Genomic DNA, 22,204 nt, shown 5'->3' on the forward strand with positions numbered 1-22,204 from the left:
CTTTAAGAGAAGGTGGTTGGAATTCAATAACCTGATCTTTTTGTTTGGCTTTGAAATAAGCCGATGCTAGAGGAGTCTCGGAGCAGCTCTCACACAGGGAACAAAGGAATACCCAGCCGAGCCGCTTGCTCCTGAGTGAAAAGAGATAGCTGCCGGCCAAACAATACTATGGTAGTCTTCAAACCATTCGACAATTCAAACAGAAGGAGTGAGGGACCTGCCCACAAGAGCTTACAATCTATGAGAAAATAGGGAGGATACAAGTAGTAAAAAGTGCTTGTAGTAATAGTACCCTGCTGACGGTAGGAATGTACAGTAATACATACCATGGCATAAAATGGCATACATAGTGCGAAGTTATGGACAATGCAAAGCGGTAACATCACTTAAAGTCAGGCTTGGACTGGCCCATTGGGGTACAGGGGAATCCCCAGGTGGGCCCCTGTGCAAATCAGGGCCCCCAACCTTACTGTATGGGCAGTACTTGTCATAATTCACTTGATTTACTCTTTTCAGTAAAAAGCAGCATCTCAGCATTCATTAGCCAAACTACCCTGTTTATTATTATATAGAGATATAGGTAAATTTGTTAACCAGGGTCATGAAATATTTGTATACGGGTGAAAAGTGGTCCCAAAAAGTCAACTTTACTGGTGGGCCCTTGGCATCCCAGTCCGACACTGCTTAAAGTGTATCCATACTTTCAAATGTTCATGCACCTTAGACATGTTGTAGATCAATGGTGATCAGTGTCCTACTGGTCCTGAGACCCCCATGATCACTCGAAACACAACGCAGAAGATTTGAGCTCACTTCTGAGGAGGCAGCAGCACTCAGCTTCTACATCAGTATAGTGTATGAACCCATAGACTTTCCATTGAGTCCGCCCACTACTCTGTATGTGCACTCATGCTGGAGTTCAGTGCTTATACAGTTTTTTAGGAGATGGTTCGTGGTCTTAGGACGACGCCACCACTGACCTACAGCCTATTTAACAGACATAACTTATCTAAAAAAAAAACATTGAAAAGTATAATAAAATATTAATTTAACAAGGTGATACCTCCAACACAAAAAGGTCCAACTCCATTCCATTCTCAACCACTGCGATCTTTGAATGAGGTGCGGAAGTGGTACACTCTTTCTCTTGATCAGTAGAGTTCCAGCAGTGGATCTCCTCAGCAATTAGATGCTTAAGACTGTGTGCCCACGTTGCTTTTTTTAAGCATTTCCGCAGCGTTTGTGCCGGCTCAGACGCTGCAGAAACGCTTAAAAGAAGCTTCACATTAAATTGCATGTGTTTTTGGCTTTTTGTGCCAATGCATGCGTTTTTAAACGCTCAGGAATCGCTTAGCGGCTAAAAACTCAGCATGCTCATTAATTTCTGCATTGCTGAGAGTTTTTAGCCTTTTCCAATGTTCCCAGAAAACGCGCGGAAAAAAACGCGTCAAACACGCGTCTTTTGTGCAAAAAAACGCGCAAGAAACGCGCAGAAATAAAACCCAAGTTTTCTGAGAAGGGGATCAGTTTCCTGAGCGTTTAAAAATGCTAACGTGGGCACATAGCCTAACACCTATTGTGTATTTTTAATAATTTCGTCCAAAAGTAAAATTTGGAGTTTACATCTTGTATAGTATGATTTCTCTTGTCTTTTGTGCTGAACTCTGTGCCATGTAAGGGGGTTAATCACAGTTTATTGTATTGTTGGAGATTTGTTATGTAATACAGTGCTGTGCAAATTAATTGGGACGAAGCATTTTTTAAGTAAAATTGTAATTTGGTTACCAGTCAGTGATTCAAACCAGTTTTAATTACTTTGAATAGGTGTGAGTGCCTGTTCAAAGCAGTTAAAACTGGTTTGAATCACTGACTGGTAACCAACTTACGATTTTACCTAAAAAAATGATTTGTCCCAATTTGCACAGCACTGTATATGATCTGGTCAGTATAGGGCTGTAGTTAGAGCATGGGGGATTTTGGCAATTGGGAGGATCGAAGGAGTGTTCGCGTGGAAGTCAAGCTGTGGATACTTGGAGAAAATCTGAATAGGGCGGTGCAACTCTGGATCTGTTGTTGGTTGACTCTAGGACGCGTTGTTCGGCTTGACATGAGACAACTCGGTGAGGACAACCTAGTTCACAGCATCTTGGGCTAGGCCACGAGAGCCCTTATCTCTAAGGACTTAAGGAAGCCGTGTGTTGGAGAGATCGGCATTCTCTAAAGGTTCAAGACTACGTTTCTATCTTTAAGGACAATTTTTCTTTAGCTAAGGATGTAGCAGAGCTCAAAAAGCTAACCCCGCCCACACCACAGGTTTCTGTGTATATTGAGAGTGAACTGCTAATCAGTGTAGAGGGCATGATGGGACTAGGGCTCACATGTACTGTAGTCCAGGCAGTGATAGACTCATGGTGACAATGTAAGAAGATGGAAATTGGGCCCATGTTCCTCCTTGCTGATATGTGTTATAGTGTGATGTGATACATTATAATGTTTTATATTACTATATCATAGAGCTGTGTTCTGCCCAGCACCTGGTAGTGAGTAGGTATGGAGTTAATATTTATATATCACACTGTCCATTTAGTTTTTTAACAGGGTTTTTAAGGGTGTGTTTTATATGAATTTGTTTGTGTTTGTGTGAAAAATAAAGATTAATATTTTAGAATCTGTTGGGTGCCACGGTCCAGTCCGGCGTCTCCCATCTTCAAGGAATGATGTCCTCTTCTTTGCTTCCCGTCGCGGCTCTGGCGCAGGCGCACTGCTCTGCCCTGTTGAGCGCAGAGCAGAGTACTGCAGTGCGAGGGCGCTGGGAAAGGTCAGAGAGGTTCGGCGCCTGCGCACTGCAGTACTCTGCGCTACACTCAAGAGGGCAGAGCAGTGCGCCTGTGCCTGCGCCGTGACGGGAAGCAGAGAAGAGGACGTCATCGTTAGAAGATGGGAGGTGCCGGACCGGACCCGGACCGCCCTTGGGTGAGTATAATATAACTCATTTTTCTTCTCTTTCAGGTTACATCGGGGACTTATCTACAACATTACAAAATGCTGTAGATAAGCCCCTGATGGCGGTAGCCGCTTCTTATATACAAAAAAATAGGTGACAAATTCCCTTTAAGGGAAAAAAGAACCAGTACCAAGTTTGGATGTTTAGGACTCTCACTTACTGGACTGTAGTACTGTGCTGGGTGGTGGTGAAGACAGAGGAACTTGAGGCAGAAGCAAGTAAGGTTGGAAGAAGTAGATAGACCATGTGTGCAGATGCTCTGTACTGTAAAGGAAATATTTGTGAAGCTATGCACTGCTATCATATGTAGTTCCTGTGAGCAGGTTGCAGGATGCAGTGACAGGCAGGAGACAGAGCTTAACTGTGTTTTAATCAACAGTGGGATACTCCACGCAGGGAGGTAAAGGGTTAAACGGGATAAAACAGTTCAATGGTGAAATTGCGGGTTAAAGAACAGGGAAGACAGTAGGGACAGTCCTTGTGGGATTAACTTATCCTATCCGCTGATCCTCAGGCCAAAGGGTGTTGTGAAGCGATGATGGTGCCAACAACGATGCAGCCAAGAGGGTATAGATCTCGACACTCCCCGGGTTCAGTGTAGACCGGTAGACGTATATGGTGGAATCAGGGCACAGCTTATGGTCCCACACTGAGTCTCTCTGAGGTGAAGCATGAGCGGTACTCATGAGCCCAGAGCGTTTGATACTTCGTCTCAGAGTGACCAACAGGCGTCCTGCATTTCTCTCCTGGTGAACGCTGCTGGTCGCCATGGGTTTCTGCAGGCACAGGTCTCCTCTGTGACAGGGCTCGAGGGCCAGAGCACTCACTTTTAACTACCGTGCGCTGTATGTTGCCGCCACAACTAAGTAATTCAGTGCGCGCTGTGGCTGCAGCCGCTTAGCCACGCCCCTGACTCCCGGGTGTGTAGGTTTGTCCGGTCTCGTTAGCTTTCCCCTGGACAACAGAGGAGACAGCCCCGACAGTTCCGGACCTGGCACAGAACAGGTACCTGTAGTCTGGTCCTTCTTCTTACATTCCCATCAAGTTGAAGATAAGTAAAAGAATGTTTATTATAGAGTGGTGGTCTCCCTTATTGAACTGTTTAACATCCGGTCCTGGGCAGCCGAAGTAACTGGGTTCATCAGTCGCATGCACCCCACCCCAATTGACTGGGATGTGGGCGGTGTTTCACCGCCAGTCACAGCCCAGTATACTGCACACGTTTGTGGCCAATGAAAGTGGAGGAGAGAGGAAAGGCATGCGCTAGACACTGTGATGTGCAGTGAAGCATCGCCCAAGTGTTGCAGAGAACCAAGCTTAGAAATCATTTTACTCAATGAACTATTTGTTTCGCAGCCTGTTTATCCGATTATCAGAAAACGAGTGTTCATGTGAATACATCACTGTTTCCTTAGTAAATGTGCGCTAATCTTTTGTAACTAGATCTGCTTTGCTTAAAGGAATTCTCCACTATTTGGACAGCCCCTTTTTATATGAAGTAGTTCCTCTTGTAAAATAACAGATACTCACCTCCCACACTGACTCCAGCAATGTCAGCGCCAGGACTCATGTTATAAAACTATTATAACAATCTGAACCCTGCAGTCAATCAGTGGCTTTCATTTCTTTTGTATGAACGTTAAGTGGAAGAAGTGTGTGTGAAGCCGCCCAATAGCGGCTGTTGTTTGGCTGCAGGGATCACGTGGCATAACAATGTCACGCAAGCTCTGGCACACCCAGCGTTGACATTGCTAGAATGGTGCTAAGGTCGGAGGAGGGAATCCACTACATTTATTTAACAAGGGGGACAACTTTATTTAAAAAAGAATTGTTCAGGTGGTAGACAATCCCTTTAAATAACATAATTTAGTAAAATGTAGCTTCTTTTTGAAGCTTGTATTTCTTATTTGCCTCCTACAAAAATGTAGATGATTCTTGATTAAAATCTGATTTGGGATTGTTTTTTGCTGTGGACTGACAGGATTTCCTGACTGTTACATACTAATGAGAATTTTCCTGCTTGTACCATTGTAGTTCAAATAATGGAACATAATGAATGCATATAAATGAGGCAACATGGAGACATCAGACTGTGCCATCATTGGATCAGCCCTTCTGCGTTGTCTATATGGGCATGTAGGTCATAGGAAGCTGAATAAAATTATAACTTGATGTTTGCAATCTGATATCTTATTTCCGAGAAATCCACAATTTTATTAATATGTAAATGAGCTGTTAAGATCTATGGGCCGAACATAGATCTCCCTGAGAATCTGCCTACAGAGCTTAGTGTAAATGACAGGTAAAGTTACCAGTGTGAGACATGTAAATCAGGAGAGCAGACTGTCAGTCATTACATGTCTCACACTAGTAATTCTCCCTGTCATATATAATAGGTTATGGAGGCAGATTCTCGGGGAGATCTATATCCTGCCTGTAGATCTTAACAGCTCATATTAAGAAAACTGTGGAATTCTCTGTAATAACACATTGGATTGCAGATATCAAGGTATCATTTTATTCAGCTTCCTATGACCTGCATACCCATATAGACGGTTTAGGAGGGCTGATCTTTCTGACAGATTCCCTTTAAATTGTTAACCTAATCCTCTATGATAGTTAAAATTGTAAAGGACTTTTAAACAAACAAGCAACTTTGCAATTTACTCCTTATTAAAAATCCTCTAAGAGGAACCTTGAGATTTTTAATTCTATGGTGTGCTACTGAGTGGCTTAGTTACCAGCCACTTCTGCAATCTATCATGGGCGGCTGGTCTCCTAGGTAAGGAGCGCACCTCTTTTAACTTAATTCAGACCTACACAACCACACATAGGCTGAGACAGAGAGACTATGCCAGGATTCTACTTCCTCCCCTCTCACAACAGGTGTACATGGAAACAAATGAGTCAAAATAAGCACCAGGTGTCTATAGTGAATAATGAAGACATTGCTTCAACACAAAGACTGAGGCATAGTGCCTGTCAAAAACAATAAAAAGATGGAAATGCTCCCACTAATATTATGCAAACCAAAACAGAACTGGAGAAAGAAAAAAGCCATCAAATGTAAAAAGCAATTCATACTTTATTAATCCACATGAATGTAAAAATATACATGCCAATAATAAGGCCTTATGGAAGGAAAAAGGGAAGAAGTACTGCGGCTAATACAGGAGTGCACAGAATAACACTGTGGCAAAAAGTCATGAATATACACATCTGCATAGAAGAATAAAAGGGCAAGTCCTAAATAATGCGTGAATGCAACAAAGTGGGCCAGTAAACAGTATGCTAATGCATAGCAATAGCCAAATCAGCATGCCCATTTGTAATAGTATAAATGCCGCTTACCCATGGTCGCTGGTGTGTCTGTGTGCCTCCCTGCAGACCCCCTGACGCGCGTTTCGCGTTAGGTGCTTTCTCAAAAGGGGTGCAGAGGAGCGTCATGTCCCTGGGATTATATTTAACAGTTCCAATCAATTCCGGTATAACGGGCGCACGCGCCAGTGACGTCACACGCCAAAAAAGTTTCCTCCCACCTCCGTGGCCGTCAGTGAGCATGTAGGTGGTAATCCACCTGCTGACGTCAGAGACATGCGCACAGAACTAGCATAGATAGCCACGGAGGAGAGTAGGAGGGGTGCGAGGCAAACCTCTATCTTGCCGGTGGTTCACCTCTTGGAATTTGTGCTTGATATGATATAGCGTCACTCAACATTCAAGTAAAGTCCAAGGTGTCTACATGTGGACAGGAAGACTATCTTTGCCTCTTCCCCTTTTTCTTCATTGGCCCATATACATTTTTTTTGTTTTTGTTTTTCACTCTTTTAATTTTTATTATTATTTTTTTCATGAATTATTATTTTTTAATGTATTTTAAATTTCTCCACATGTAACGTCACTTTATTGTGAATCAAGTGTATTGTTATAATGATGCACCTTTGTGCTTTCTGCTGAGGTATTTATATATTTTATTCATTGTGCACTGTCACTTTAAATATGCACGATTGCACTGTTGTTATATGATACTAGATGGTGGCCCGATTCTATCGCATCAGGTGCTCTAGAGTCTCTGTTAAAATAAAAAATTGTTATATACTCACCTTCCGACGGTCCCCGGACTCTTTCTCTCCTCTCTATGCTCCCAGTATCTTCCGGTCCCAGTAATGCTTTGCGCGAAACACCGCTGATGACGTCGCGCTCACGTGAGAGTGACGTCATCGCCGACCCTTCTCGCTAATCATTACTGGGACCGGAAGATGCCGGGAGCATGATGAGAGGCGGGACAGAGTCCGGGGGCCGTCGGAAGGTGAGTATAAAACTATTTTTTTAACAGAGACTCTAGAATACCCGATGCGATAGAATCAGGCCACCATCTAGTGTATTATACTCCTGTTACACCCGGAGCTGCTGTCACTGTTCTGCTGTTACCTAATGTATTGTACTCAAGTTACAGCCAGAGCTGCAGTCACTGTTCTGCTGTTACCTAATGTATTGTACTCCAGTTACAACCAGAGCTGCTGTCACTGTTCTGCTGTTATCTAATGTATTGTACTCCAGTTACTCCCAGAGCTGCAGTTACTGTTCTGCTTTTACCTAATGTATTGTAGTCCAGTTACACCCAGAGCTGCAGTCACCGTTCTGTTCTTACCTAATGTATTATACTCCTGTTACACCCAGAGCTGCAGTCACTGTTCAGATCTTACCAAATGTATTGTATGCAAGTTACACCCAGAGCTGCAGTCACTGTTCTGCTGTTACCTAATGTACTCCAGTTACACCCAGATCTGCAGTCACTGTTCTGCTGATATCTAATGTATTGTACTCCAGTTACTCCCAGAGCTGCAGTCACTGTTCTGCTTTTACCTAATGTATTGTACTCCAGTTACACCCAGAGCTGAAAAATGAAATATAAAAAAACCCAAAAGTTCAAATAACTTCCCCCTTTGTCTCATTAAAAATAAAACATGTAAAAACAAAATTACTTATATTTAGTATTGCTACATTCTATCAAAATATAAAATAAATCAATCCAATTGCTATATGGCGCAATGATAAAAAAAATCGAAACGCCAAAATTGTTTTATTTTTGGCTGCCGCAACATTGCATTACGATGTAATAAGATGCGATCAAAACATCGTGCCTACACCAAAATTTTATCAGTAAAGATATCAGCTCAGGGTGCAAGAGATAAGCCATCACATAGCTCCAGATCCCAAAAATTGAAAGTGTTACGGGTCTCAGAAAGTGGGGACACTAGCAAAATATTTATTTTGATCTGTTTTTTTTAACAAATTTCCGCATTTTTTCCCCCCATATATAAATAATAGAAAAAATTATGTTTGGTATCTGCGTAATCGTACTGACCTGGAGAATCATACTGCCAAGTCAGTTTTACCTTATGAGAATATCTTGGCAATACAAAAAAGGAAGCTGCAAAATCGGGATGGGGGGGCGGTTACAAGGTGTCTTAAAGGGGTTATGGAAGACTATTTTTTTTAATTTTTTTTACTAAGGACCTAAGAACTAACAGGCAGGTAGTTGCTAACAGCCTACCTCTTCTGCCTGGCGCTAAACTCTGCCGCCTCAGAGTGGTCACGGACCGCCGCTTCTGCTGGTGATTCTGCGGCTTCAGCTGAAATCACATCAACAACGCAGCAGCTTCTCTTCCACTCTGCTCTCTCGGCGGGGCATGACTACTGACATCATGCTGTTTGACAGCTGGCTACCCACTGCCTAACTTCGGGGAGCAGGCTGTTAACCATCATGACGTCGGCAGTCATGCCCTGTCCACAGAACCGCCCAGAAAAAAAAGAGCTGCTCTGTTGATGTGAGCAGCTGAATTGTCACTGACTGCTCTGAGCCAGTACTGGGTAGATCAGGCAGGTAGGTGCCTCTGTTAGCAATTACCTGACTGTTAGTAGAAAAAACAGAATATAGTCCTGGGCAACCCATTATCTCAATATTATGAGCAAGTGACTTGTCTGCTTTCATTTATTAAAATGTTTTCGGAGTGTGGGAGGAAATCCAGGCAAGGAGAAACTACAAACTCCATGTAGATACTATGCTTGGTTGAAACTAAACCCAAGACCACATCTTTGCAAAAGTGTTAACCACTGAGCCATCCTGTGGAAATACATGTATCATAAAGTTTGATCAGACTTGAGTAGTTAATAATAAAGTGGCCAGAGAAGGAATCCCCCTCCTGTTGCTTTCCTGCCTCCTTCTCCCGGCTTGCAGGAAGGTCATCGCTCCTTTTCCTGAACATGGTCAGAGAGATTAACTGGAATCTTGGTGACTGACAAGAACATAAGCGAGCGCTGCCTTATTCCAAAGGTGGAAACTCCCATGTTCAAGATACGTTCCCTTTTCTTAGTTGAGCCAGCAGTGTAATGTGGAGCTCCTGGACCCCAATGCCAACTCCGTAACGAGCTTTCTGCCTATAATATTGCAAGTTACGATTGTTATTGGTCTTATTTTAGGTTACATATAATGTATTGATTATTATTGTCAGGAACACCGCACTGCATTTGCTGACTGAGCCAGTGCGTGTGTCCTGAGTACAAAAGATACCTGTGGAGCGGGGCAGCAGCGGTGAAGATGCGTCCTTCAGACTAACAGGGCCTGAAAAATGTGACTGCTGGGGGCGTGGCCTAAGCTCCAGAAAGCTAGGAGCTGAAGGAAAACTCCTAGAAGGGTAACTACTGGACAAGTTACCAAGGGGCATAGGCAGAGACGTAAACCAGATTAAGCCGGGGGCAAAGCAAGAGATAGCACGACAATACCAAAGGGTTAGACAGAGCGGATAATCAGGACGTAGCAATAGATCAGAAAACCAGAACGGGCAATAGACGGTACAATAGGGACAAACTGTAACGGAGTAACGATAGCCAAGCCAGGAAGTCAGAACCGGAGAAGACGATAGTACCAAAACGTGACACAGAGAACAGAGTGAGGAGACAGACCGGGTCATACACGGGAAGCAAACAAGCAATGCAGTATACACGCACACCAGGGGTTCAGACACACAGCCAGAACAACAGTATAGCTGACAGGGAATCCTAGTCTGGAGTGAGTATAAATACCCCTCCCAGATCCAAGGAGAGGCCGGCAAAAGTCAACCCTGCGAGAGCAGGACATTAACCATGTCCTATCTATGACAATTATTTATACATTTTTGATAGGGTAAAGAAAGAAAACAAGAAAACAGCAATTCCACCTTTGTTATTTTGTATAAATGACTTGTTAAAGAGGGTTAGCCACCCTTGGGGCAATTTTTGTTTTACATAAATGCATAGAATTTTTCAAATTAGGTTTCATTTTCATTACCGTTTTGCTTTTATTAAGCTCATTGCTTACTTCCACATTCAACTTTGATATGGTCTGCGGTGATGAACTAATTAAATGAGAGCACAGAAAGACAAACTGCCATGGTGGCCCACCATCACCCCCGATCAAAACCATTTTATACACCGTGACTTTTACCCTATTGTCTATTTTGTCAGTCAGCTTTTCATAGAACCTCAAGATTTTGACCTTTTGTGACCCGGTCCTAATTTTTGTTTTACTTTTATCTTCTAGTCTGAAGACTGGAACCTTTCACTACTGTCATATCGTAGAAATACTTGAGTCTTCAGACTGCCATGTTGCATAACATAGTCCTGTTGGGTACAGTCACCTTACTTGGTGTTTTGGAACAAGGTATAATATGTGATATTCCACAGTCAAAATTTTCTTTCTGCTTTGTATTAACTGAATTATTATTAAAGCTGCTCCACATATGCCACAACACTGACATTTGATCTTATTAGTTTACCTTTTGTTGGAGTATACAACAGCTGCAGGCATATGCTAGGGGGAATGCCTTCAGCAGACAGCAGATGGCGTTCTAATCCACCAAGCTGTTACTGATTTAGATTACTTTTGCTTTATTTGCTTTATGCATGAAGAAAAACTGTGCATCCTTTGACAATTTCTGAGTCTTGAATAATTCTGCTGAAAGCTGAAATCTGCAACATGTTCATCTTTGCAGCTGTATACTGCTCCCATCTCCTGTCTCTATAATAAAGTAGTTGACATTAATACCAGCTCTACAGCTAATTTGCGCAGAGTTTACATTCCTTCAAAATATTTGTGTTACTGATGAGTTTAAGTCTTACATCTCCAGCTGAAATTACAATTTCCTATTTCACTAAAAGCCACATTAGAAGTTTTAAGTATTTTTTTTCTGAAGTTCAACTGTCTTTTCCTCGAACAGTAAATGCCTATTTTCACGGGGCCAGGAAATGTTTGTCCAACCTGATAAAACACGTTCCCCCTTTCTCCATCTCAGGGTGCAAGCCTGTCCACTGGAAAAAAAATAGATGGATAGCCCAACCCTACTCATGGTTAAAATATTCGGAAAAAAATACTTCTTTACCCATATATAAAGCCAATCTTCAAATGGGAGGGTCAGAAAAAGAAGGGATATTTTTGTGAGTTTTCATGTGCTTTTTTGCCTTTTAAACAGTTTTGTGCATTTTTCTGTTTGTTTTTGTGTATTGTTCATACGTTTATTGTGTTTTTGTACATTCTCATTTGTTTTTGTACTTTGTTGTGCATTCTATATATTTTGTGCATCTTTCATGCGTTTTTGTGTCTAAATAACACGTATTTTATGCTTTTTTGTGCATTGCAATTTTATGTTTTATGTTCATTTTCATGCATTTTTGTGTTTTTGTGTGTTCTGTGTATCTTAATGCATTTTTATAGGTTTCACACGTTTTCATGCGTTTTATATGCTTTTGTACGTTCTGCCCATTTTAATACATTCCTCTATTTTTACCCTCCCATTTAAAAATTAGCTTTATAAATAGAGTTCCTTTTTTCATGTGAATTTAAAGGGGTTATTCAGGACTATATTTTTATTTATTTATGGCATAAGCACTAACATGCAGGTAGTTGCCAACTACCTACGGGTTTGTGTCAGGCACAAATGTCTGTCAGCACAGAGTCATAGACCGCTCCTGCTGGCAATTCAGTGGCTTCCACTGACTTCACGTTGACAGAGCAGTGGCTTCTCCTGCGCTCTGCTTTGTTGACAGGGAGTGACTGCCAATGTCATAGCCTGCTCCCTGCTGCTTAAAGGCCCCTTCTCACATGAGATCATTAGCGAGATCGCTGAAACGTCACCTATTTTGTGATGCAACAGCGACCTCGCCAGCAATCTCGCTATGTGTGACACATAGTGGCGACCGCTCACCCCCGCTGGATATCGCTGATCGTGCTCGAATGTCCCAGGCCATTTTTTGATCGTTGGTGTCCCGCTGGCCAGCATGCATCGCTGTGTTTGACGCCGACGAGCAACTTTATGGACGCAGGCGTGAGTCGTCAGAAAACCTGCTGTGTGACAAGGTCCCAACGACCGCCGAGGTCCTTACATGGATCGCCGCATCGTTGAATAGATCTGCTTGTTTGACGGCTCACTAACGACCATGTAGCGACGCACCAGCGATCCTTACCAGGTCGTATCGTTGTCGGGATCGCTGGAGCGTCGCTAAGTGTAACGGTACCCTATCTGCAGTGAATTGGCTGTCAATCAGCAAAACTTGAATATACTAATAGATTACATACTGCACATGAGTCAACAGGGTGATGCAGCAGCAAAAAAGGCAAACACCATTTTGGGATGTATTAAGAGAAACATAGAGTCTAGATCATGTCAAGTAATTATCCCCCTCTACTCCTCCTTGGTCAGACCTCATCTAGAATACTGTGTCCAGTTATAAGCATCACATTTAAAAAAACATTGAAAAACTGGAGCAAGCTCAGAGAAGAGCTACCAGGATAGTGAGCGGACTGCAATGTATGTCCTACGAGGAACGGTTAAAGGATCTGGGAATGTTTTGCGTGCAAAAAAGAAGGCTAAAAAGAGACTAAATAGCTGTCTACAAATACTGTATCTGAAGGGATGTCACAGTGTAGAAGGATCATCCTTATTCTCATTTGCACATGGAAACACAAGAAGTAATGGAATGAAATAGAAAAAATGTTTGACAGTGAGGGTGATCAATGAGTGGAACAGGCTGCCACTAGAGGTGGTGAGTTCTCCTTCAATAGAAGTTTTCAAACAGAGGCTGGACAGACATCTGTCTGAGATGGTTTAGTGAATCCTGCATTGAGCAGGGGGTTGGGGATGATGATTCTGGAGGTCCCTTCCAACTCTAACATTCTATGATTCAATGATATGTGATGATTGTCGGTTCAATAAATTATTTCCACACTGTATTACACTCAACTTCTGTTGCCTGTTTAGTATTCCACCCACAGGACAGGAGTACGGTCATTCAGTGGGATTCAGTGAGTTGAGCCCTACTCCATATGGTCTTTCTAAAGACAGTGGATTGGAGCACACACTGACTCTCATGTATCGACACTTGGGATAGCATTGGGATACTACTCGGCCTGGTTGATCCGGGGGAGCTGCAGGGGACTGATGTTCATAGACACCGTCCAGGTGCTCCACAACCAGGGAAGCATATAGGCAGACCCAGCAGACCATAGAAGAGGCTCAGTATGTCCAGTCCCACCAGCTTAGCCTTGGGAAAAGGACTGAAGTGGATGTATAGCCGCAACAAGAAACGGCAACTGCAGGAGCTTCAACGCATTGAATACCGGGTCACTGACACAATTTAATTCCGGAATTGGTCCATTGGGATGCCTAGAATGTCATGGAGGAGAAAACTTAGCTGAGTGGGATCACCATTACCAGGAAATGTGGGGAGACTGACTATAGGAAACAAGAACATGTATGTCTATATAGACGGGAACACCCTGAGATTCACTAAAAGAATGACTTTTATTTATCAGCAACACAACACATGTGAAAAACAAAACACAGACTGAATAAAAACATTTAAAAACACAGAAATAGAAAAGTATCTGGTTATGCCCATAATGTGACAATAACTCTCCCTCACTGAATCCCCAACAGCATTAGAAATAACCACAATGGCTCTAGACAAAGAACATGAAGCAGGAAAAATGCAAAGTCTACAAATTGCAATGAAACCAATTATTTAAATAGGACTATCTATGCCCATTCACAGCACCATATGGACAACCAAAAGGGAATGATGGTGACAAAAGTTGAAATAACGTTCAAAAAGTGCAAATGTGCAATGGTTGTAAACAAAGAAAGGGCTAGATCACTGTATAACCACAGAGACAATAGAAGAAATTCAGCTCTGGCAAAAATTAAGAGACCACTGCAAAATTTTCAGTTTGTCTGATTTTTCTCTCTATAGGTATATTTTTAGTAAAATGTAAATTGCTCTTTTATTCTATAAACTACTGACAACATGTCTTTGAATTTCCAAGCACTAAATTTTGTATTTATTTTCAGAAAAATGGTCAAAATAACAAAAAAAATGCAGTGCTTGCAGACCTCAAATAATGCTAAGAAAACAAGTTCATAATCTTTTAGAAACGACAATACTAATGTTTTAAATCAGGAAGAGTTCAGAAATCAATATTTTGTGGAACAACCATGATTTTTAATCACAGCTTTCATGCGTCTTGGCATGCTTTCCACCAGTCTTTCACACTGCTTTTTATGTGACCTTATGCCAATCCTGGTGCAAAAATTTAAGCAGTTCTGTGTTTGATGGCTTGTGACTATCCATCTTCCTCTTGATTACATTCCAGAGGTTTTCAATGGGGTTCAGGTCTGGAGACTGGGCTGGCCATGACAGGGATTTGATGTGGTGGTCCTTCATCCACACATTGATTGACTTAAGGGCCCGTTACACACAGCGATCTCGCTGGCGAGATCGCTGATTTTGTGACACATCAGCGATCTATCCAGCAAGATCGCTGTGTGTGACATCCAGCAGCGATCGGCCCCCCTCGCGGGGCACCGCTGATCGTGCTGGATCGTCCTGGCCCGTTTTTTCATCAGACCGGAGTACCAAATAGCAGAGCTACGCCGGTCTGTCTGCGCCGCTCTGCCTCCACCTCCCGCCCTGCCTGCAGTGCACGCTGGTATCTAGGGTAAACATCGTATTTCTAAGGTCCCCGCAGCCCTTAGAAACCTGATGTTTACGTTGGTAACCAGCTTGCTCACTGGTCCTTATCGCTGGAGGGGCTGTCTATGTGTCTATGCTTGAGTCATACATCCTTCGCAAAGATTTACCTGCCCAATTCCAGCCTTGCTGAAGCATCCCCAGATCATCACCAATCCTCCACCAAATTTCACAGTGGGTGCAAGACACTGTGCCTTGTACGCCTCTCCATGTCTCCGTGTAACCATTAGACGACCAGGTGTTGGACAAAGCTGAAAATTAGACTCATCAGAGAAGATTACCTTACTCCAGCCCTCTATGATCCAATCCCTTTGGTCTTTGGCAAACTTCAGCCTGGCTCTCCTTTGCTTCTCATTGATGAAAGGCTTTTTTCTACCTTTACATGACTTGAACCCTGCCTCTAGGAGCCTGTTACGAACTGTTCTTGCTGTGCACTTCACCCCAGCTACCATTTGCCCTTCCATTTGTAGGTCACTTGATGTCATCCTGCAGTCGCAGAGTGACATTCGAATAAGATGACAGTCATCCTGGTCAGTGGAGAGTCATTTTCGCCCTCTGCGAATGTGGCGCCCCCAGGAGTATGGTCGCCACAGTGGCATTACCTTCCTCCTAGGGAGTGTGATGTCATGCTTGGAAGCAATGAAGGGTCTCTCTGTCAGGTAAATCCAGCACACAGCACAGTTCCCACTCCAGGCCAGCAGAGGGAGCTCTGAACCAAACTGGGGGAGGAGCTACTCTCTGTGGCCAGGAAAGGGAAGTTAGTTCAGTTCTGTGGAGAGGGAAAAGAGGAGCTGGAAGATTGAGCAGAATTCAGGTTCACTTCTAGCTGTAGCGCATGGTCCGGAGTCCGGTATCCGAGGTTGTATGGATGCTGATGGTGTGGGAGAAGGGGCCCCCGTCGAGTGTCCAGGCCGGAACCAAGGGGACCATAATTTAGGTTCCGGGGCAGGTTGTTTCCGGGGGACAGAGTTCAGGGTCGGACCGTGGAGACTGACAGATGGGCTGGGGGAGGAGCCGATATAAAAGGGGAGGAGAACGCCAGTCACAGTGAGTCAGCAGAACGGGGAAGAAGGAGCAGGAGACCGTGGGAGTGTGTGAGCCAGAGCGACGTACAGAGGCCCGAGAGGAGGACAGAAGCAAGAGGGACACTTACACTGGACAGCAGGGGGACGGCGCCGAGTCGGCCATCAGAGAACCGCTGCTCCGCTTCAATCCGTGGTCTGCCCATGGACACCTGCACTCCAGCCTGCGGCCTGCCCACGGACGCCTGCGGCTGTTGCCGCCACACTCCAGCTCGCGGCTGCGGCCTGCCCGCGGTCATCTGCGGCCATTGCCACCACACTCCAGCCCTCGGCTGCGGCCTGCCCATGGCCATTGCCTTCTCATTCCAGCCTGCGACTGCGGCCTACCCCTCGCCGCCCGCAGCCACCCCGTTCCTGACCGCGGCTGCGGCCAGTTAACTGCAGACGGCAGCCACTAGTTCCCCGCTCCAGTCCGTGGCAAGAGTCAGGCCGTCGCCCACCGCGGACTCCCTGTTACAGCCGCTGGCTGCGCCGGTGGCTTGTCAATCGCCACCCCGCTTTGCGACCACTTACCCCCGTCTGGGGATTGTGGCCCATCTGTCCAAGAACTCTTCCGGGGCCTGTTGTGCCCCTGCTTCGCCTGAGCGTCAGAACGCTCAAAGACTTTGCCAGTTCTTCAGCAGCTGGGCCCAGCGGCTGCTATGCCAAAGAACCATCATCCTGAACGCCGAAGACGTCAGGATGGATAAGTGACATTATATAACTAAGGACCCATAGTCGGCCATACCGCGGCCCTATAGTGACCGGCCGTTGCCGGGGTAGTCATGTTCATATATATCCGTGTTTGCTTGTGTTGAGTCCCTGCGAGGACAATCCCTGTTACCCGTTTGGTTGCTTAGACTAGCCACCTGATCTATACTTGTAAAAAGTTATCATCAAAAGCATAAAGTCTCGCGTCTCGTCACTGCATCCCGCGTACCTGCCGGTACCACATATGGCGTAGTCGGCAGGATGCAGTCTCCGAGCGCAGACAGCGGCACACCTGGCCAAGTCGGGGCCGTAGGTGTCGCAGGTAACGGAGGCCCCTGGTCCAGCATTTCTTTAGGGGCTATGCTAAGCAACCTGCCACGGTTTTCGGGCTCTAATACCATGCTGTGGAGCTGGGCCGAGCGCATGCGAGGGCTCTTCCGCATGCATCCGATGACCCCTGACTTAGAAGCCGAGGTAGCTCTCATGGCCTTAGATGGGGAGGCCTGGAATTCAGTAATGTTGAGGCCCCCGGGACACCGTAACTCCTTTGCTAGGGTCTTGTGGATTCTGGAAGAAACCCATGGGGATCCAACCAATGTGGGAGAGTTGAGGACCCGGTTGTTCAGTCGAATGCAGGGAGAGGGGGAGACCATCACCCAGTATATGAATGTCCTCCAAGAGCTATACACAGCCATCGAACAGAAGGACGGGATAGGGGTGGGACCCATCGACATTACCTTACGTGACCTGTTAGTGACTGGACTCTGAGACCCGTTAATCAAGCAGGCATTGCGGGAGCAGGTCCGGGTGAACCCACGTATGGCCTTCTCTGAGGTGGAGAGTCAGGCACGAGTACGAGAGCAGGAGCACGGAATAACGGTCCCCGTGGGAAAGGTCCGGGGCATGGAGGCTTCCGTAAGCGCTGTTGAAGAACCCCAGTGGATCGAAGAGATGAGACAAGAGCTGAAGAACATCAAAGGCGAGTTGGCTGAAGTGAAAAGGAGAACCGAGTCCACAACTGGGCGGCCTGGTTTCAATGCTCGGAGTGGCCGTACCTTGCAATCCCGGTGTTATGAGAGCAGGGAGCAGGGCCACTTCGCACGAGAGTGTCCGCGGCGTGGGAGATACCCACCCCGATGGCTATTAAACTAGAGGGCTCCGGGCGGGGGGGACGTCGCTCAGAGCAAGAAGCCACAACGAGGGGTGGTGGAAGTCCTGGAAATCTGGTCGCAAAATGTCCAGTGGTATGGGCAGAGGTCGAGGGCCATGCCGTACGGTGCCTAGTGGACACGGGGTCGCAAGTAACGACCATGCCGGCAACTTATTTTTGGCAGCATTTCCCTGAAGCAGCAAGGCCCCAGTGAGGATCCACGATAAGACTGGTAGCCGCTAACCAACTTCCAGTACCAGTCGCCGGAGTGGTATGGCTACAAATGATGCTGTATGGTAAATCTCTCGGCTGCTGGGGAGTGGTCCTGACCCAAGGAGAAACTAACCACCATCCAGTTATCCTGGGCATGAACGTACTGCGGGAGTTTGGCAATCTACTCCTCAATGACCCCACGCAAGAGACCCTGAACCAGTGGGGTTCCCGCACGGCCCCCCGTTCGTGCTTCCCCCCGGGCAGACAGTGGTGACCCTGCCGATCCGCACCCAATACCATTGGAGGGCGTGGAGATGCAGGTAGAGCCATGCTTCTCGGAACGCCTGCTCCCTGGCATACTGGTAGCTCGGTCCCTGGCCATGGTGCGAGGAGGGACCGTCCTGGTGCGCTGCGTTAACCTGGAAGACCAAGATATCGTCTTGAAGCCCCGGGCTGAAGTGGCCAAGCTAGTAAGGCCTTTGGAGGAGGTGCTGTCAGCCCCAGCGGTCCATTTAAAGGTGCAACCCGAGGATCCATGGGTAGTAACGATATGAACCATACAGATGGCCGAAACCTCGACCCAGGAGAAAGGTCGAACTGTCCTGGAAAGAATGCGGGCCGAACTCTCCGGCCTGACGTCAGCCCAGCTTCTCCAGGTAGAAACACTTCTTGGACAGTATTATGAAGTATTCGCTAGCCACGAGGATGATTTTGGGTGTACCACAGCCATCACACATGGAATCCCCATGGCAGGAACGGCCCCAATCCGGGAACGATATCGGCAAATCCCTCCACAGATATCAGGAGGTGAAAACTCTACTAGCGCAAATGCTCCGGAAAGGGGTCATACGAGAAAGCCAGAGCCCCTGGGCGGCTCCCATCATGCTGGTCCGCAAAAAGGATGATACCCTCCCGTTCTGTGTGGACTATCGGAAGCTGAACGCCTGCACCATTAAGGACCCGTATCCGCTGCCCCGCATAGAAGAGTCTCTGTCCGCCTTGGGAAAAGCAACGTACTTCTCTACTCTAGACCTGGCCAGTGGGTACTGGCAGGTGCCAATGTCGGAGGAAGACAGAGCTAAGACGGCATTTATTCTCCCTATGGGACTGTTTATTATTATTATTATTATTTATTATTATAGCGCCATTTATTCCATGGCGCTTTACATGTGAGGAGGGGTATACATAATACATACGAGTGCAGTAATCTTAAACAATACAAGTCACGACTGGTACAGGATGAGAGAGGACCCTGTCCGCGAAGGCTCACAATCTAGAACGGGATGGGTGAGGATACAGTAGGCGAGGGTAGAGCTGGTCGTGCAGCAGTTTGGTGGATCGGTGGTTACTGCAAGTTGTAGGCTTGTCGGAAGAGGTATGTCTTCAAGTTCTTTTTGACTGTTTGAATTCAACCGAATGCCGTTTGGGCTGACCAACGCCCTGGGAACTTTCCAGCGGTTGAGGGAGCGGTGTCTGGGAGATCTCAACTTCGAAGCCACTGGATGATATACCTGGATGATATCATCATCTATTCCGCCACGTTTGAGGACCACCTGCGGCGGTTGGGGCAGGTGTTCGGCCGGCTGCAGAAGTATGGGTTGAAGGTAAAGCCCCAGAAATGCCACCTGTTTCGCACCCAGATCGAATATCTGGGGCACGTAGTCTTGGCTGAGGGCCATCCCTGGAAAAGGTTGCCGCCATCCAGGGGTGGCCTACCCCCGAGACGGTGAAAGACATGCGGGCCTTCCTGAGGTTGGCTGGCTATTACCGTCGGTTCGTGAAGAATTTTGCACGCTGAGCCCGAGCCCTGCAGGACCTGCTAAAGGGAGCTCCTGCCGGGGTGAATGGATGGAAAATTCAATGGCAGCAACCGCAAGAAGACACGTTTCAAGACCTTAAGGCTGCACACTCAGGAGACCCAGTGCAAGCGTATGCGGATTTCTCGCAACCGTTCATACTGCACACTGACGGGAGCCTCCAGGGACTAGGGGCTGTGTTGTCACAGGTTCAGGATGGTCGGGAGAAAGTGATCGCCTATGGTAGCCGATCGCTGCATGACTCCGAGCGTAACCCTGACAATTACAGCTCCTTTAAGCTCGAGCTCCTCGCGGTAGTGTGGGCCATGACGGAGCGGTTCGCAGAGTACCTGGCGGGCTCCGAGGTAGTAGTGCGGATGGACAACAACCTGCTGGCCAATCTGGAAAATGCCAAGTTGGGAGCCCTGGAGCAAAGGTGGGTGGCTCAATGGCCAAGTTCAATTATAAATGAGGGGCCGAAAATGTACATGCTGACGCCCTCTCCAGAATTCGGCATACAACTCCAGGGAAAAGTCGGGACAACAAATTGGAAGGGGAAGAGACACCGTTCGCCCTTACCCACGCCATGATTACAGCGAGCACACAGGAGGTATCCCATTCAGGACCCTCACGGGGGACGCTGGAGCAACCACGGGACAAATGGATCCAGCAGCAGGAAGATGGGGAAATTGGGCTCCTGCGCCGATGGGTTACCACCGGCAAACTGCCCACTGATTCACAGAGACAGACTCTGACTCAGGACATGTTGTTGATGTTGCGCCAATGGGAAAAATTCGCCATCAAGAAAGGGCTATTGTACCGTAAAGCAGTGTCACGGACGACATCTGCTACAACCTGGCAGGTGGTCGTGCCCGGAGCCCTACTTGCCAAGCTGGTTAGGGAAGCCCATGAAAAAGGGGCTCACTTTGGTGCTCAAAAGACTTTGCAATGGTTGCAACAGATCGTTTACCATCCGCGCTTGCACGTTGCCGTGGAAGAAGTTTGCCGGACCTGCCGCCCATGTGAGCTCGCCAAACCATCCGCACGAGCCCCGGTGCAAACAATAGTGACTCCAGCTCCCCTTGAGCTCCTAACGGTGGACTATTTAACCATAGGTCCCGCATACCAGGGGTATGAACATTGTCTCATGATGGTGGATCATTTCACTAAGTTCGCCATGGTCACCCCCACCCGAGACTAAACTGGGGAGTTGGCCGCCTATGCAATTTGTAAAAACTTCATCCACGTATACGGCTGCCCGCAACGAATACACTCAAACCAGGGAGCGTGGTTCTTAGGAAAAGTCATGGAAGAATTGCATCGACTCTATGGTATCGACAAGTCCAGAACTACGCCTTATCATCCGAAGGGAAGCGGAGCCTGCGAGCGATTTAATCGGACATTAATCCAAATGTTGCGCACCCTGGAGAGTGACCGAAAGGCCCACTGGCCTGAGTATGTCCCTGAGCTGGTGTGGGTTTATAACAACTGGGTGCATCGGGTGACCGAGTACACCCCCTACTCGCTGCTATTTGGACGAGAAGGCAAAGGAATCACGGAAGTGGAATTATACCCGGAAGAACCCCAACTTTGGACCGGAGTATCATCATGGGTCCAAAACCACCTGCACCAGCTACAAACCCTCCACCGAATCGTCCATACAAAACTTCAGGACCTGGAGCACCCGGGGGGAGCACTGCCTCCACCCACTGACTTCCGAACTGGAGATCGTGTACTCGTCCTAGATCAGCGGCCCCAAAACAAGTTAGACCCACGGTGGGAAGAAAACCCCTATCGAGTGTTGCGCCGAGTAAGCCCCGATGGACCTGTGTATGAAATACAATCTGAGAAGGACGGCGTACCCCTCACTCGTACCGTGCACCGTAATATGTTACGTCCATATGCATATGTGGCGCCCCTGAGGCTCAGCCGCCACAGAGGTACTGCACCTTCTCCTAAGGTGTACTGCCCCACCATCCAGGTAGGGTGGGAACTCCTTTCCACACTCCAACACTCGCATCCCACACAACACAGTAGTTTAGCAAAGCCACATTGCGGCTCCTTGCTCAGAGGGTAGCAGAGCACCTTTGGTGGCTCCCTGCTTGGAACACTAAACGTGCTGGGAGGTGGGTGGAGTTAAGATACATAAAAGAGAGGGAAGGTTTAGAATGAGAGAGCTGAGTCTGAGAACGGGCTGACAGGAGGT

At 46.6% G+C, this 22,204-nt stretch overlaps 1 protein-coding gene across 1 annotated transcript in view; it reads left to right on the forward strand.

Annotated features, from left to right (window-relative positions):
* Nucleotides 1-22,204, forward strand: part of LOC141083649 (leukotriene C4 synthase-like) — a 65,922-nt gene that overhangs the window by 6,185 nt on the left and 37,533 nt on the right. Inside the window, exon 2 of the mRNA XM_073568019.1 lies at nucleotides 10,587-10,706. Within this exon, the coding sequence (XP_073424120.1) occupies nucleotides 10,649-10,706 (58 nt within the window). The 5' untranslated portion in view covers nucleotides 10,587-10,648. The remainder of the gene's footprint in view (nucleotides 1-10,586; nucleotides 10,707-22,204) is intronic.

The sequence above is a fragment of the Dendrobates tinctorius genome, unplaced genomic scaffold (genome assembly GCF_039654945.1).
Source record: "Dendrobates tinctorius isolate UK_male_01 unplaced genomic scaffold, ASM3965494v1 ptg000020l, whole genome shotgun sequence".
Lineage (NCBI taxonomy): Eukaryota > Metazoa > Chordata > Amphibia > Anura > Dendrobatidae > Dendrobates > Dendrobates tinctorius.